Source organism: Coregonus clupeaformis, chromosome 14 (genome assembly GCF_020615455.1).
Source record: "Coregonus clupeaformis isolate EN_2021a chromosome 14, ASM2061545v1, whole genome shotgun sequence".
Lineage (NCBI taxonomy): Eukaryota > Metazoa > Chordata > Actinopteri > Salmoniformes > Salmonidae > Coregonus > Coregonus clupeaformis.
Genome location: NC_059205.1, coordinates 38,825,289 through 38,843,702, shown reverse-complemented (window position 1 = coordinate 38,843,702; position 18,414 = coordinate 38,825,289). Strand labels below are relative to the sequence as shown.

The 18,414-nt window shown below is 41.7% G+C and overlaps 2 protein-coding genes across 3 annotated transcripts in view; one reads left to right on the top strand and one right to left on the bottom strand.

The window, feature by feature from the left end:
* b4galt2 (UDP-Gal:betaGlcNAc beta 1,4- galactosyltransferase, polypeptide 2) overlaps positions 1-13,232 on the top strand; it is a 161,652-nt gene extending 148,420 nt beyond the window's left edge. Inside the window, exons 7-8 of one of the 2 annotated variants that reach the window (XM_041896118.1) lie at positions 4,899-5,003; positions 9,573-13,232. In XM_041896118.1, coding sequence (XP_041752052.1) covers positions 4,899-5,003; positions 9,573-9,723 — 256 coding nt within the window. In that variant the 3' untranslated portion in view covers positions 9,724-13,232. Of the gene's footprint in view, positions 1-4,898; positions 5,004-9,572 lie in introns of those variants that run through there. The other variant, XM_041896119.2, reaches the window with a different exon arrangement.
* Positions 13,233-14,155: 923 nt separating this feature from the next.
* LOC121581504 (von Willebrand factor C domain-containing protein 2-like) lies at positions 14,156-18,100 on the bottom strand. The gene is made up of 3 exons (XM_041897001.2): positions 17,502-18,100; positions 16,222-16,351; positions 14,156-15,498 (listed from the first exon to the last, which is right to left on the bottom strand). The coding sequence occupies exons 1-3, from the start codon at positions 17,847-17,849 to the stop codon at positions 15,311-15,313; spliced, it is 666 nt and encodes a 221-aa protein (XP_041752935.1). The 5' UTR covers positions 17,850-18,100; the 3' UTR covers positions 14,156-15,310.
* Positions 18,101-18,414: the final 314 nt, after the last annotated feature.

The following is an 18,414-nucleotide window of genomic DNA, read 5'->3' as shown; positions in this document are numbered from 1 at the left end:
TAAATCTGTTTGGGCTTCTTGCGATCAATTTGCAGTCTACAAATTATATGTAATTATGTTCCGGCCCCCCAACCATCCGCTCAACAAAAAATTGGCCTAGGGCTGACTCTAGTTGATGATCCCTGGCCTACAGTAACATAAACTAAGAAAATGCTATTGTGTTCTTTTAAATATTTTTTTATTCGTATTCTAATGTGACCCAGGACCTTCATAAACACAACCAAATGATTATTTTTCTGATAGCATACATGAAATGTATTTATTAGACTGTTAGAATGTTGCAGTCAAAATGACTGGTCATTGGCTCAGAACGGGATGGCTCGAGGCCAGGCTTTTCTAGTGTTAAAATCACATCATCTATGTAGGCTAACCTATGACTTGTAGAGAGAGAAAGAGCGTATAGAGTGCTTCCTTTAATGACTAAGATTCAGTGGGCTCAGCAGGCCTAGCACTGGCAGACTGGTCCACAATCCCAGATGGTAATAATAGCTGATGTAACACAACAGATCTTCCAGCAATGAGAGGGAGGCTTACTGGGATCAGAGTGATTATGGGAGTAGTGTGTTGACACACAGTTCAGAAGAGGACAGAAGATGACAATAACCAAAAATCTCTCCATAGAGCAGTAAAGACTAGAGACAAAACTGGTTTAGTTTTTTTCATGAATCATGATGCACTCTGCTCTATAATATGTTAAGAGTTCAAAGTGTATTTTGTGATATTTGCGTTTTATGATAGGTTAGTTGCATAGGCTATACTGTATTTTAACTCCAGTGGTAGTATAGCACTATTAGTGGTGAGGAGCAGTAATGCACTCACAACCTTGTAGCACTGATTTAAGGTTGCAAGCAGGACAACTAAATATTGTGGGGAGTTCCTCATTTATTGTAGTGCTTTTGGTTCTGTGCAATGCTGTCAGAATCTGCCGGGTAATATCCCTTATGATTTGCTTGGAGGGAATAACTCACGTTACAGACAGTGCCAACATCTCCAACTGTGATGACCCCTTTTTAACAATCGTACCTCTTCATAAATATGTCTGGGTTGATTTACCCCCACCCAAATAAACAGTTAAAGAGGGAAAGAAAGTGGTGATTTTCAAGCCTTTATTTGATTGGCTAATATGAGCTTTGTTGAAGGTCCTCACTATACAGTTTCATTGAGTGAAGGAGGGAAGGGTAGACAGAAATAGCTGGAGGTGATGTTGGCAGTAGTGGAGAAACAGATAGATGACACTGTTTTCCCTGCTTCCTGTAGAGCCCATTCACCCAGAGACCAGCAACCGGAATGGAAGGAAACTTAAAAAGCTCTGTCTTTGTCACCCCTCCTGGGCATGTACGTACAACTGAAGAGCAGCATATCCATCCAGTGTCTTGGATGGGCAACTCCTTGACTGTCAGCATCTTTGCAGTGAAACACAGGGCCCTGGAGGGAGAGTTAGTTCCCTCATATTTACTTCTACTACTAAGGTGACTGACTGTCTGAGCTCTGACTGTCTCTGGTGACAGACAGACAGGCTCTCCCTGGCCTAAATATACACCTAGCTTATACTGATTACAACAGACAGATAGAGGAGAGACCATTTCAAAGAAGATTACTCAATAAATATACAATCCCAAGTCATAGCCTATTTGAAATTGTCATCTTTTTTATTTCAAACATGGGCAAACTATCTAGTCTACATTTGGTCTGTCTGTAATAGAGCGAGGGCGATAGAGGAGAAAAGTGCCAGCCCTGGCAGGACTCTCATTTCTCGATTGCCCTCGTGTGACTATTTCTAATTAGAGGGAAACAGGAGGGAGTGGACAGAGAGTGGGCAGGCAGCAGAGAGGTAGAACCACCGCAGTCTGCAAGACCATCACAGACAGAGCAAACACACTCTCAATCCAACATGAGCGATTTCAGCTTCGCTTCGCTCATCTCCTCGTCTCTCCCCACTGGCTTCTTTCTCAGCAGCACCCCTCTCATTTTGGCTCTGACAGAGTGAAATGAGGGGATGCGGCAGATTCCAATTCCCCTCGACTCCAAGAGTCTAATGCAATTAAGCAAGACTGTTGAGAAATGAAAAAAAGCTGGAGACATTCTTAATCCAATCAAAAGGCACGCAAGGACAAATTAGTTGTCCAGACAGCTATATCAATACTACCACTGTGCCTCAGGAAAACAATGATTTCTTGTTAATTGTTTGTTGTAATATTTAACAGCTACATAGAGAGTGAATGATATCAGTGGCAATGTGAGAATACTAAGGAAGTCAATGAGGGACAAGCATTGCAATATATGTATGCATTGCGAGAGAGCAACCATTTTGCAGCAGTGGAGGCTGCTGAGGGGAGGACGGCTTATAATAATGGCCGGAATGGAGTGAATGGAATAGTAACAAACATATAGTTTTCATGTGTTCGATACCATTCTATTCACTCCATTCCAGCCATTATTATGAGCCATACAACCATACAAAAAACGGACAATGTAATCATACTAATGTTTGTCCTCCTTTCTCTGAGCCTGAATACTACTTTGTTTCTAAGGGCAATGTAAATCTAGGAAAACAGATATCTTCCTTTTCAGCAACGATGATCTTATCTCATTGTGCCTAAGAGAGGAATGAACAACACATCTTCCACGTTTTCAGAGTTTTGTTGTGCAAGGTCAAAGACAGGAATTTATTTCCTCTCTATTTTATTTTCTTCCAAAAATGCTTTGGATTATATTATTATATTATATTGCTCAATGCTCTCTCTTCATCATTCCCCCTCTTCATCATTGGTTTCAAAAGGTTTGATGGAGTTCAAGGAATCTGGTTCGGAATGAAAGCACCCACAGATCCTTGGCACACAACACTGTTCAATACCATTGAGCCACTTTTGTGTGCTCGCTGGGCTGAGACAGCAGGATGTTAAAACATGGAGGAAAGAAGTCAAGTTAATGCATCAAAGGGTGCAGCAGCACCACATGTAGTCCCATGGCTTATGACCAAACAGAACAGTAAATGATGACAAAGAAACCTGTCAGACACCCATGTTGTCTCATCTGCTAAATGGCATATTATACAGTACAGCTCATGTCACGGACACTATATCTTACAATACATTCACATCTTACAATCAATTACGTTTTTTGGTGAAGGCTGTTCCCGGAACGTGTTAGAGTTCTTTCTCCTCAACTTGTCCTAAAGTAAAGAAATTGTCAAAAAGGATGTATGCCTAACCTCCTGCTGATGTCTGTACATTTTCTTTTGTCAGAAAAAATCAAGTGAAAGAAATGATTTTGAAAGTACATCCAGACAGGGTGGCCCACTTTCTTCAGCTTACAGTACAAACTAAGTACCATAGTATTGATTAACTCACACATGGATTAACCAGGCGAGGCTAACCATTGATTGGGAGATAGAGCTGAGACTGAGCTCCGTGCCCATCCCTCTACCTGCCCTCTTATCTCCTTGAAATCACTGTAGTTGGTTGGAGCTTTTTCCACCTGATACCTTGAAACCATGGTTAACACTACATAATGTCTTAAAGCCAAAGAAGTCACTGAATAGTTCAGTTTCCAGCTGGTATGTAACTGGCCTGAAGTGGATCATATTCATGTAGGTGTACAGTACTTGACACAGACCCAGTTGGCCTACTTTTGACCAGGGCAATATGAGTCCTGGTCAAAATTAGTGCACTATATTGGGAATAGGGTGCCATTTGGGATGCAATCTATGCTATTTGTCTATATTTCCGTCACTTAATCCTTAGTGATGTTGTTTCTGGGTCAGGAATATACAAGGAGATTATTTCAAATCAACTCTCTGCATTATGTATTACCAAGCCTCCTCACTGGTGTTAATGGAAGAGAAACCCACAAGCCCTAACACACGGACACACACGCACAGACAGGACACATGCACACACATACACACTGTTTATGTTATTGATCTCCATCATGTACTCCGGAGAAAGAGGGAGGTCCTGAGAGAGAAGCAGCAGCTAGCCTATCGCTAAAGCTGGAGCAACGTGATGCTCACATGACCAATTTCTTCTCCAGGGGCTCCACACAGATAAAGAGCCAAATGGGGAGATTATAATGAGCCGATTGTTCAAGCAATCAAGCAGCTGGAAGCAGCATTTTACTCAAACAAATGCCTTTGTTTTCCAAGATGGTTAGCATGACTGCTTTGGCTGGACCCTTCAGGAACGCTAAGAGACACTTACTGGGAAGAGCCTGAGTTTTCTTCAATCTGTTCTACTGAATTTGTATTCATAAATGTTTTTTTGACTCGCTTGGTATTTTCTTCTCATATGTTCTAATGAGGCTTTGATGGCGGGATGCAGAAGCAATGTGTTTTGCTGTTTGTTTGTCAGTCAGTAAGAGCGAGGCCCACAGATACAAACTGTAATATCAGGGTTGGCTGCACCAGTAACACAGGAGATCCAGCATGAATCAGAGCATTACAGAGAGAAATAAAACCATTTCATCCCATCTTGGGAACCAAACATTGTAAACATCCGAACACACACACGGTTCCATATCACTGCGTAAAGGAATATACAGTAATTTCTTATTATAGTTCTAGGATTTAGTTTGTACAGATTGGTGTCTACAGTCAGTGCCTTGCTTTACCCCATTGTTGTTGCCTTACAGCTAAAGCTTAACTTAACATTGCTATGAGAGTGTCTGGTCATGGCTGGCATTGCTACAGCGGTTTTGGAGCGGTTATGACTTATATTTCTATGGCTGTAAGTGTGATAATGGTAGCTTCCCAAATGGCACCCTATTTCCTATGTAGTGCACTGCTTTTGACCAGGGTCAATAGGAATAGGGTTCTGGTCAAAAGTAGTGCACTATGTAGGGAATAGGGTGCCATTTGGGACGCAAACTCTGATCCTTTCTAAACCATGACTCTGTTGTAGGATCACCCTCAACGGGATGAAGGTGGTTCGACCGGATGTCCGGATTGGCCGCTACAGGATGATCAAACACGAAAGAGACAAACACAATGAACCCAACCCACAAAGGTTTGCATTTGATTTCTATCTTTTCCTCACTAGGTCCCAGATCTGTTTGTGCTGTCTTGCCAACAATGACATAGGAGTTGTCAGGACAGCACAAAACAGATCTGGGATCAGACTTTTCCTTAAGGTACAGAAAGTACAGGTACTGTATCTATTGTTTGCTCAGTTACCAAAGTTGTCTTTTTGATAAAGGTTATCTCACACTCAACACATTATAATGCCAACTCACATTTATAAGGCTGCTCTAAGGTGAATCCCCCCATGTCATATCCCATAGATTTGGTTGGAAAATAACCTCATAACACCCATCATAGAAATGGATTATCATTGTTTATTCACTGCTAAGAGGGCTCTTTCATGCATGAATAGCCGACCCATCAATGACTCTAAAAAGAGCAGATCGATAACTGCATGGCTATATGCAGCGCTATTACTTCTGATTGTTGTCAAACCCCAGAACCCTACAGAGCTGAGCTGCAATTTGCACAACATTATTATTGCATAGCATGAGCGCACGCACTATAGAAGTTACAGGCTTTTATTGATCACATCCAACCCCCTTGCTGGCTCTTACCATGCTCGGAAGGCTAAATAACCATGGGGCGGCCATTTAATCATCAGCCTGATCTTGGTTCTATTAGTTTTCCATGAACTCCCACTCCCTATGATTTCCAGTGTGTGAAGATAACAGCCACAGAAGACAACACTCATGTTGATGAGTGCCTCAGACAATACTAATAATGAACCAATGCAGAGCCCTTGCATAGCTAGCGCGAGAGCCTAATAAACTCATTTCCATGGGAGATGAGAGAATAGCTGAATATAAATGAATTAGTTGTTGTTGCTGCGCCTAATGAATTGAAACATGTTGATGTAAGAGGGGTTTGCTGTGCTGACAGAGCCAGGGAAGCGTGCTGTTGTCTGTTTGGCTTGTGGCTGTGTGAAAGGTGGATGGGTTGATAGATACTGATCTAAGTACTTACCATGCAATCCCAATCAACATGAATCCGAGTGACACCCTATTCTCTTTATAGTGCACTACCACAGGGCCTGGTCAAAAGTAGTGCACTATAGGGAACAGGTTGCCTTGAACCTAATACCTACCTAATATGTACCATCACATAACATATTTCTAAGAGATGTATCTTTCCTGCATGAACACACTGTGATGTATGTACATTCTTGGGTCATGTAGTATAGGACATGCTATCAGAAATGAATTACAAGGCTTGTTTTTGTAGAAATGAAATTGTGTCATGTCAGCTAGGTTACTCTTATATGGGTCAGAGTAATTACTTGCTGAATTGACACCAGTTGACTTCTATAGACAACAAGAGCAGGGTCAGCATCGGTCACGTTTATTTTTTTTATTATTTTTTTTGGTCATTTAGCAGACGCTCTTATCCAGAGCGATTTACAGGAGCAATTAGGGTTAAGTGCCTTGCTCAAGGGCACATCGACAGATTTTTCACCTAGTCGGCTCGGGGATTAGAACCAGCGACCTTTCGGTTACTGGCACAACGCTCTTACCCACTAAGCTACCTGCCGTTGGCTTTATGACAACCAATACATCAGAGACTAGTTTGAAAGAATCTGTCGCTGACTCGCTGTGTGATAGATAGAGAGAGAGAGATAGACAGACAGACAGACAAATTGAATTGAATTGAGAGAGAGAGAGAGAGAGAGAGAGAGAGAGAGAGAGAGAGAGAGAGAGAGAGAGAGAGAGAGAGAGAGAGAGAGAGAGAGAGATCCTTTGACTGTCATTTCCAACACTTTATTCTCCAGCCTGACTTGATTCTGATCCATGAGCTTCAGCTTTCGCGAAAAGCTGTCATGGACTCAATTTATTTGGTGCCAATAAATAATTCATAAATGCCTTGAAGAGGAAAGATAGACAGAGAAACCCCTATTAGGGAAACTTCCCTAAAAAATGTTTTTTGTCCCTCATTAAAATACTTTGGGGATTATTTGAAGTGTTTTGATTCGTAAAATAATACATTTGGGTTTTAAAATGGAGGGAAGTAGAAAGGCCTTGAAAGGGTCTGGGCTTTTATAGCCAAACCTTTTAGAGAGAGAGCGCTGCTCAAAATTCTAACAGCGTATTGGGGAAGGGAAAGGGGAATGCATTCAACCGAAATGTGTCTTTTGCATCTGAATCAGAGAGGTGCGGGGGGCTGCCTTAATTGATGTCCATGTCATCGGCACCCGATGAGGGCAGAACACTGGGGTTAGGTTATTAAGGTCTCTGATGTTTTGAAGGTCCAGTGCAGACTTTGTTATCTCAATATCAAATCATTTCTGGGAAACAATTAAATACCTTGTTTTCAATTAAAATGGTTTAAAAGAAACAAACATAGCGTCTTAGCAAAATGCAATTTCTCAAGGAAGACTTGGACTGTCTGGGAGTAATCTGAGAGAGGGGCCTAATTGGAGGAGCCTAATGGGAGGGATGTGTAACCTGAAAACTAGCTGTTATTGGCGGAGAGGAGGGCAAACTCTCTTCATTATTGGTCTATGAACTTAAACCCCACCCAGCCAAACAAGCTGACATTTCAGGCGGTCTTTTCAAACAGCTCTTACACTAAAAGTGCATTATCATAATTTTCATCATTTCACAGTATCATTCCAACCTTATAGTGTTGCAATATACAGGTAACTGCCTAAATAAAGGAAACTCCAACATAAAGTGTCTTAATATGGCGTTTGGCCACCATAAGCCAGAACAGCTTCAATGCACCTTGGCATAGATTCTACTAGTGTCTGGAACTCTATTGGAGGGATGCGACACCATTCTTCCACAAGGTAAATCACGTTTTTGACTGCACTGCCCCTTTAATAATAAGCTCATAATACGCCCATATACTCATGATGTGTGTAGTACTTAGAGAAAGGCTGCACAAGAAGAACAATAAGTGTAAAATCACTATCCTACAAACCTGTATTAGCCTATTTCCTGTAAAAAACTAATTATTCTATCCTTGCACTCTAATTATTATGTTGTATCTGTCCTTGCAGGAAAATGCATTATGCCTCCAAAAATGATTCTTAGGTCAACAAATTAGCCTAGTTTACCATCATTATGCAGCTTCCGTTGCAATCCCAATCTTACCAACCAGACATTCCAGGGCATCCTTCAGCGTATCCAGGAGAGTGTGGTTCTAATCTCTGACCACGGCCAAAGCGGATGTTTTTGATGATTAATGTTGACCACCTCTACTATTATGTTACTGCCACTCATCCTGCTCTGTTTGGTCAGTAGGAAGTAGGAGATGTGATTTAGGCATAATAATGAGACATACGGCTTGCCAAAAGAAGAAAGACTACCATTCATCATTATTCCAAAAGATTAGTTGGCGCTGCCTTACACCGTGGACTCATGCATATTAACTCAATGAATACTAGACTTCCTCCTTCCACAGAGTAGCGTCATCATCAAAAATGCTTCATAAATCATCATCTCATGCTAAGATAGTGATTTTATGGCTTTTTGGCTGCTGTCTTGCCGATATAAGTTGATACCAAAACATGAATAGGGGATGCTTACTCTGAAGGTTGCCTGCTATTACAGTCCATATTTATGTAATACGTGAGAATAGCTCCGATCTCGAACACAGGCCTCATTGTGAGATCATTGAGAGACTATGATTAAGTATAGTAGTACAGCACATTCAGGCTATTGCCTTTAATCCTCTTTCCTCTTGATAGATTTATAGATACATCTCTCTCTCCCTCCCCCTCTCTTTCTCCCTTGCTCTCACTCTCTGTCTCTCTCTACCCTCTCCTTTCTCTCTCTCTCTCTCTCTCTCTCTCTCGCTCTCTCTCTTTCTCTATCTCTTGCTCTCTCTCTCTCTCGCTCTTTCTCTGTCTCTCTCTACCCCTTCTTTCTCTCTCTCTCGCTCTCTCTCTCTCTTGCTCTCTCTCTCTCGCTCTACCCCCTCCTTTCTCTCTCTCTCGCTCTCTTTCTCTCTCCCTCCCTCCCTATCTCTCTCTTTCTCTCTTTCACTACCTCCTCCCCTCTCATTTAATGGGCTCTTAGCCTAAAAGTAATTTCGCTTTAATTTAGATTCCTGACTAGATCTGCGTGTAGAGAAATCTCTGTTTAGCTGTAAGTGACAAGGTGCTGCTGCAGGGTTCTTCTTGGGTTGATTTGGATTGTGTCGTAGTGGGTTTATGTCCAAGCACATAAAAATACATATTGTTTGATCCATTCACTGCTCTTTGAAGATTGGATATGCACTGCTGGCTACTGAAGCAGTTTATGTACTCTGAATCCCTACCTCTTTTCAAACAGTAAAAGGAAATCGGAGAAAATCATGGGGCATTGTAGCCTTGGCATTGGACAGTGGATGACTGTTACAGATGGACGATTCCTGTATTTGTCCTCTGAGTTCCAGTACATGCCCATAGCACCACCTGTTGGCCAATATGGGATTAACACGAAACATGCAAAACCAAAATGTTAGCCATGATGATTGTGATAAAAAAAGTAAAACATGCAATAATATTTCACTGTTTGCTACAATGATAACATTTCCCAGTAATAATAATGAGTTTTTGCCTCTTCTTCTCCAGATTCAACAAGATCCAGAACACCAAGAACACTATGAAGAGAGACGGGATCAGCACGTTAACGTACCGCGTGGTCCAGTTTAAGAAGTACCCTCTCTACACCAACATCTCTGTGGAGATCGGCAAGCCCCCGCCCCGGCCTTTCAGGGGCTAGACAGGTAGAGAGCCCCGGCCTGGACATGGAGAGGGAGGGATGGAGGAGGAAGGGAGATGGGGGAGAGAACTATAATGCACAGCAGAGAGCCTTCATCTCCGCCTACACCTCCCTCAGCCTGACCCAGATACCCCCCACTGACCTGGGCTATGAGTCTGCCCTGGCCCCTCACAGCCCAGTCTGAGTGGGGATACCGGTACACACTCGTTGCAGTCCCACCCTGCCGACAGCTCAACGGTTACGGCAGGCCTACAACATGGCTGGGACCCTGACTGACTGACTAGCTGTCAGGAATAGATGAGGACGGAGGATATATCAGATCAGATTCAGATTAATTCCCCTGGCGACAGTGCTGTTCTGGAAATGCACACACTGTACATGAAACACACAGCAATAGGGATCAGGATGACAAAGTCCAGTGCTACTGGTGTCTCGGTCCTGATAACACAAAGCAACAGGGTTCAAGAGGAGTCATATCATATTGGATCATTGATATGCTGGGGGTTGGGGTTGGGTTTGGGATTCAGAGTTACTGGAGCAGAACCAAGAAGAACTGCCCTGATCTCTCTGTGAGAATCTGTCAATCAGAACATACAATATTGTTGCAAAATGAATGTGTACTGTCTGTGCCTGCATCCAACACAGGCTTTCCCCATTTCCCATGTCTCTGACATTGACAAACGGTGCTGGAGGAGAGCGACAATGTGCACCAACTCCGGTCTCTCTTTGGTCTCTTTATTTTGAAAGACAAAGAAGTGTGACTTTCTGTGGAGGGAAACGAGGTTGAGTGAATAAAGACCTCCAGGTAGTGGATGGATATGGCTATCCAAGGAACTAGTTTTGACCTGTTTGTGGAGGTGAAAGGTCCAGTAAATAGAAGAGAAGGTGAACTTCTGGCATGGTTCTGACAGGTGATTATTAGAGACTCTTTTGTTGACGTGTTCTCACTCACAGAGAAGGTTACATTAGATACCAATGGAAGTGTAAACTTTTGCTGTATGACAATGGGTCCAGGACAGTTTTAGAAGAGGATAATCTATTGCTCAAAATTCAATACTCTTTGCTCCATTGTTTTATTTTATTTTTATTTCAAAATGTCATCCACGTTTTTGAAAAGAAAATGATAAGGCATTGATAACCTAATGGTTTAAATTGTGAATAATGTTGATAAGGACAGTCTAGTATGGTGAATATTTGCATTGTAGCATTCATTCCATCCATTCAAAGTCAGAAGCACTGAGGTGATAAGAACAGAACTGAAGTTGGTTATTTCCTCAGGATTGAGTCCCTTCGAATAAATGGAAAACCAGCCCATAAAATATAATTTCACTATTAACACCACCAGTGTAAAAAAGCCTTTTAACATAAGGAAGCATTTTCTTCTCTCATTCTCTCCTTTTCCTTTTTGTGTACTGCCTAAACACCAAACTGATGCCTTCACAATTGTTATGAGGGGCAATGATAAGGAATGCTTCATTCTGTTGTATGAAGTGATGTGGAAATCTCTCTTTTGTACTATCAATGGTTTTCTTGGCCAGGCTTGAGACAGTGAGTATTTAGAGATGCCCCAACCAACCCGTCCCCCTGTTTATTTTAAAGAGCCTTTTAAAGTGCATCGAGTGCATTTCCCTTCTTTGTTGTTTCTTTACAACACCCTCTATTGCCTTTTATTTCCCTCCCTGGCTCTGCCGTCCCTCTCTCCATGTGCCGTGTGTGTCTGTGTGAACACCACAGTGTTTCTGTACTTGATCATCTGATGAATACACATACAGCTGTGTCTGAAGCACACTGCTCCTCTATAGAAATATCAGGAGGACTTCAACAATCCTCTCTCTTCTCTCTCTCATTCTGCTGCCTTTTCATTGTTGAGTGTACTATTACTGGTGTGAGAGCATCTCGCAAAGAGAATACTCTACTCCCCATTCTACACTCCCCATTCTACACTGGAGACCAATGCACTTTTATGCTACTGTATTCTGGATGTCATTACTTCTGTCAAATGGGTGAATACTGTGTATGTACTGCTTTCTGATGGCTGTGGACCATAGGAGTTTGAGTTTGACATATTACTGCCTATGGTCCCAGTATAGTATGATTCATCATGCTGCCAAGCTTCTGCTTTTATGTTCCAAAAGGCTAAATATACTTGGAACTGTGGGAAGAAGCTTTTATATATAGCTAGCATCATCATTACCTAAAATCTGCTTAGCAGAAAGAGCTTACTACTGATGCAGTAGCACACAACCCTGAAAATACTTGGTACTGAAGTTTTAGTCACTGATTTCATTAAATGAAATGCTTTGATAAAAAAATAGAAATAACGTTTTTGCCAATGATTGTCAAATCGGCTGGTGAGGTCTACAGACTGGGCTTTTTATCAGAACTTCAGTCAAAGATCTTACTGTACAATTGGTGGATATTCGGTTTACTGTACAGTAGACTACAGAATGTGATTTCTGTACATATCAGACTTGCATCAGACATCAACAGCTAGTGATCATGTGTTACAGGTGCATGGACAGGCATTATCATGTCATTTGTGTTGTGAACAGAGAACACGTTCAATAGAACTCAGTCTGTTCTGTTGACTTGATATCTATATGGAGATCATGCACAAGTAGGCTACTACAGGAATAATCAATTAGATTGGTACTATTATATCCATTTAGTCATGATTAATATTGGTATATCCATGATATTATCTTGTTTGGCCTATTGTCTGTATTCTGCCCCACTACCCCACACATAGTGACTGTGATATTACATTGTAGGTACTGCATAATACAGATTTGATATGATGCATATTGACATGGGGACATTTCAGCACAAGCTTAGAGACATCCTTCCCAGGACTGTCTCTCCCACACAACTCGCCAGCTATAAAGCAGTGATACAGCACCGCTCCTCGGCTGCATCCCAAATGGCACCCTATTCCCTACATAGTGCACTACTTTTGACCAGGGCCCATATAGGCAATAGGGTGCCATTTGGGACTCATCCCTCTGCACCCTCCCTCCCCACAGTCAACTATTATTGTGTTCAGTTTTGTCCTGGAAATGGATAATTGCGAAAGCATCAGCTTTCTTCGTTGACCATGTTTTTGATGCAGCCTTGAATAAGAAAAGCAGACAGGTGGCAAACTAAGGTACTGTCCACCGTTTGGAGAGTTCTCTCTTTATCCATCTGTTGGCAGACACTGCACGGCTTCCCCCTTCTACTTATAAGTTTCAACCTAATGCCCATTGAGCAAAAATTTCCCTCACTGTCGGAGCAGTCATTTCAAGGAAGTGGTGGGTAACTGAAAGATAAACATGACAGGATGAGGGCATTGGAGAACAACATCACCTACTGACTGCCTTGGGCCTTCAAGCTTGAGTGCATTTTTAAAGATGTACTGTATCTAGGTTTTGTACATTGAATGTTGAAAATGTTATATCTTATATAGAATGCATAATGTTATATCAAACCAACGTTTTCTATACAATCAATAAATCAGATGGTAAATGAGATACACTCATGTGATTGGTTTGTTTTTCCTTGCCAGATGAGAAAATATGTTTCACCTGCATTGTCAACTTCGTCCTAAATGACACCCTACTTCCTTTATAGTGCACTACTTTTCAACAGGGCCCATAGGGCTCTGGTTATGACTAGTGCACTATGTAGGGAATAGGGTGCCATTGGGATGTACCCATCCTGACGAGGGGGCTGATACTTGTTTTTTTCCCCATCCATTGTGTCCAGTTGCCATGGCATTCAAAGAAACCTGTAAAACGTTTCTCCATCGATGAGGAATAATCGAAAATGTACTGAGACTGAAGAGAATAGAGTGATAGAACCTTCTCCTGCTTCCAAAGGCAAAGTGGAACTGGTAGCATAATAACTGATTATAATAGTTGAGCCACTGCTGTTCCTTCAGAGGGAGGTTCAGAAACACCATCACATTGCATTGCAGCTCAAATTGAAACGCTAAACTACTTTGTTATATATTAGACAGAAACTGGCTCTAAGGGGATCATACGCCTTGGGTGGAAATTGTTTGCATTAGCTGAATTCTAGTAATGTGGTGCACGTTTTTAGAATGATCTACTAATGGCAGTGTTGACCAAGCCCCGCTCCCATCAGTGGATGCATTACAAAGAAAGGATCATTTCTAGGTAGTGTTAAAACTACGTTCATACTGTCTCAGAGATAAATCCATCCCATAACTCGTTTGAACAGAAAACCGAACAGTTATTGTTGAGGGGCGAGCGCTGTCCCCAAACTGTCGACAAGAGGGATTTGGGGAAATTGGACAATGAACCGCTGGCATCCCCTTAGTGACAAGACATCCAGTGTGTAATAAATAAACATCCTTCTACACAACAATGGCAGCACACTGTAGTGGACAGTATAATTAATGGACATACAAGGACACTTTGTTTTCACTTACTGTAAGTTGACATTGGGTTTTTTTTAATGAAGGATGGAGGGAGTTCCTAAAGGCATGGATAAAAGATAAACAACATACATCTTCAATAACATACTCAAGAGACACTATATTAGGAGAGTCGACTAGAGAAGTGTAATGAGAGCCTTGCCTGAAATGACAAAGCTTGGATGTTGGCATAAAGTCTATCCATGCCAGCATGGACCAATATGCTGCACAACAACATACACAAGAAGAACGATGTCTTTCCTTTAATGGGTTTCATGCTATGGTCCCTTAAGAATGGACGTAAAGGAAGAAAGTGAACATTGTTACGTTTTCATGTTCATACCTATGAATCTCTGACATTCTTGATAGTGAATTGTTTATAGTTTACAAACCTATAATATTCATTAAAAAAAACATTTTGCTTACACAAGCATTTAGCTTACAGAACCTCTCAATTATTTTCATACATTTAATGTTCCATTCATGACTAATTCAAATAAGATGGAGATGGTATACCTCAATTAATATCCATCAAAGTTGGTCAAAATCTTTCAATAACACTACTAGAGAAGTATAACATCCCAAAATGTAGTATAGTCCCTATAATCTACACTACATTGAAACATTCTTACTAGTGTAGAAATATGTGGCTACTTCACCTGCTTAATCCTTGTTTAGAGTACACACACAAAAGCAGAGGTCTTCAGACTCAGTTGGGTCAAACTGTCCCCTCCTTCAACTACATTAGGAAATGTTTTGGGCAAATAATGTTAAAAAGATAGTTCACTCCCACACCAAAGGTATTCAGATGTGTTTAAAGATATCAAAAGTGGTCTAATAACAAGATGAGAATCATGAGATGGTCCCAAACCATCTCTTGCCTTGCTCAAGAGTACATTGACCGGTTCTTTCACCTTGTCGCCTCGGGTATTCGAACCAGCGACCTTTCAGTTACTGGCCCAACGCTCTAACCGTCCTGCTGATAACCACCAAACATTCAGGGGAAAATCGGTCTGGGGTGAAGTTTCCTCTAGGTACAGATCTAGGATCAGCTTCCCTTCCCCCAATCCTAACATTAACCATTAGTGGGGGGAAATTCTAAACTGACCCAAAATCTGTGTCTAGGGGCAACTTCACCCTATACCAGGGCAAATGACTGGTCCTACTTAATCAGTTCTTCTGGCTAGCCTCTTCTGGGGTGCAGTTGCGTACGCGGGAACAGGTGGCCAAGCGGTTGCCCTCCCAGTAGCCAGCATCACCTGAGTCGTGACAGCGGCACTTGGTGCAGGAGTCCACCCACACTGGCTCACCCCCTGGAATTACCTGGCTCCGGGTTGAATCCACATAGCAGTTGGGCCCTGGGGAAACACACACACACAATCATTTCTGTTAACTTGCTATTTGGTTGTGATATTTTCCTTTGCGCTTCTCTTTCCATGGGGATAAACGGTCACCTCTACCATAAAGAGGAGAGGGTATTTTTATGATCAGTAGAAATGTGAACTTCAGACAATAAATATTGATTACCTCCGAAGTACTGTGATTGAAAAAACGATATACTCTTAATTACGCGGTCATAGACCACCTAAACTCAAACAATGAATGCATCTTCATTTGGCTATTTTCCAACTTGATAAACTTCCTTTTAAAAGCGACTGAGTGTCTCCGCAGAACAGGAGAGAGAGAGAATCAGTAATTGGTAATGGTGCGTGAAGCGGATTATTTCATGCTGATATTGCTATTTCTGCCCCCCACTACCTCTACTTCCATTTGTTTGCATAAATGATCACCTTCATATATTGTTGCTTGTGGTGCTGACAATAGTAATGTGACAAAACTAACAGCATGCATCACTCTAAGGGGTAAATTATGAAGAACTTTTCACAGAGAATAGACAATGTGAGGAGTCTGAACATCATATTCCCTGTCTCTAGCCTTCATCTCCCTTTGGCTTGAATAGAATGGAACAAAATACTTTTCAGGGTTCTCCCCAGGATTTGTTTTACAAGATGGTGCTGCTGAGTATGGTGGGGGGTTCTATGTCAAATAACCATGAGATGTATACAGGTCAGTTTACTTACCCTCTGGGCACTCTGGGCAGCACTTCCCTTTGTTGTAGATAGGGTTGACGCAGGGCGGGGGGGCGCAGTCTGCCACCAGGCAGCGGGCGATGCCGTCACTGTCACAGGTACACTGCTCGCACTCATTGGGCTGCCAAACAAACAGAACAAAACACAGGCTGTCAGAGACAGAGGCCTCGTCCCAAATGGCACCCTATTCCCTTCATAGTGCACTACTTTTGACCAGAGCCCAAAAGGGAATGGGGTGCCATTTGGGATGCAAGTGTTCTTTAGACTGCCACTGGCAGATATCAATGTTCGACATGAGCAGTTGGACAGAAGAAAGTGCTCTTTCATAGAGACAGGGCAGTCGACTGATTCTACAACGATAAGATTGACTTATGCAGGTGCTTTCAATTTACCTGTGACAAGTTTAACTGTGTCAGCATGTTGGTTTTCCTGAGCTATAAGCATTAGTGTAGATGCTAGCCTATAGCCCATTTCAAGATATATCTGAAAAGGTGAAGTCTGACATATAACAACCATAATGCCATGTTTAAGATGTGATTATATATGTGTAATAAATGCTTTATGGTTGAGGACTATGAAGGAGATTATTAAAATATTTACAATGTACCTACAGAAGAACCTCAATATCAAGTGGGTGATTTGTGTCTATATCTGTTCTCTCAATTTACATATGCACTGTCACATTTGAATAGACTTGCTGTAAGTGTAGCATTCACAGCATCATACTGCCTCCATGTGGCAGTATCTTCACCAGTTACAGTCCCTGTCAGTAAAAGCTTCAGCTACTACTGTATCAAACTTGAAAGAACAAGCTTTCATAGCAGTTAGTAGTTCTACAACAAACCACAGGGTGGCGCAATTTAACCATATTCGAAAATTGTTCAGCATGCAGTGCCAGAAACAGTCCGACGCCCAGAGATGTTTCGGAAAAGAAAGAAAATGAAATGTACTGCTTTTCAAGTTTTTCTGGGTCATAAGACGCTTATGCAGTGATATATTAAGAGACATGTTAACAGTGAATCAAATACGTTACTTTTGAAAAAAGTATCTCCAAAGTTGCTGATGCGTAATTGCGCACAGAGAGACTTTGGAGAGCCGATTTCAGGACGTAGCACAACGCTTATTATAGTAAGAAGAAATTCAATATTAGTCAACTCAATAGACATTTGAGAAGTAAATGACATCAAATAAATATTATGTTTATTCATTCCAGGTAAAGTTTCACTTGATCATCTCGTGCCAAGTAGGGGCTTATGCTTGCTGTAGCCTACCTGGAAGTTTTGTCCCAGTTCGTACACCACTCCCCGGTACTCGCAGCCTATTTTCTCACATCTTGGACAGCAGTCAGTGGGATAGTGGCTGACATGGATGCAAGCGGCCGGCAAAGAGGTACACTCAGTCCGTGCACAAGATGACCCCTCTGTGGTGCATTCACACTGCGTGCAGTGGTCCGATTCTAGAAAGTACCATTCTCCCACATAGTAGACGCTGCCGTTCGCATCACAGGTGTTCTCATGTCCAGCCACAGAGAAAGACAGACCGAACTGGATACAGAACAGTAGAGACAACACGGAACGCATAACCCCCATCGAATAGTGCTGATTTGAAACCATTTTCATGACCAAAAAACAATCCAAAACAAGACGAAAGAGATTGTGTTTTTCCAGTGTCCAGGATTTAAAAAAATCAAAAATGTGCTTTAGTGTTTATGGTCATTTAGCAGTTTCTGCCACATTGTTGAAGAATATAAAATCCTAATAACAGTTTCAGATGTGCATCTAGCCTACAATTTCGGCTATATTCTCGAATGCCCAGCCGGTCTCGCACAGATCCGAGGCAAGAAACGTGCAAAGAGAGGGAAAGTGATTACGCCTCTATGGGGGTTATGTTTCAATTTACACGTGACTACCCAGTCTAGTGCTTAGACTCTGGTCCGTCCCTGCCTGTGAGCTATAACCTCCTACTCATTATGGTCAAACACAATATTTAAACTGCCTTTGAGATAAGACATTGCTCTCTTTTTGTTATCGTTCCTTTGTATGAAATAAGATATTCATGTGTGGTTATTATAGAAAATACATCTGCTTTGACTTTGTATTCAACCTGGTTAATGCAATAGGAAAAACAATTATTAAAAAAATAAAAATAACTGTAGTCTATAACATGAAGCTGAAATAATGTTCC

Coding starts and splice junctions, on each gene's coding strand:
- LOC121581504 (XM_041897001.2), bottom strand. CDS start 17,849: ATGAAAATGGTTTCAAATCAGCACTATTCGATGGGGGTTATGCGTTCC. Junction 16,352..17,501: donor AACTGGGACAAAACTTCCAG/GTAGGCTACAGC, acceptor TTTGTTTGGCAG/CCCAATGAGTGCGAGCAGTG. Junction 15,499..16,221: donor CTGCCCAGAGTGCCCAGAGG/GTAAGTAAACTG, acceptor GTGTTTCCCCAG/GGCCCAACTGCTATGTGGAT.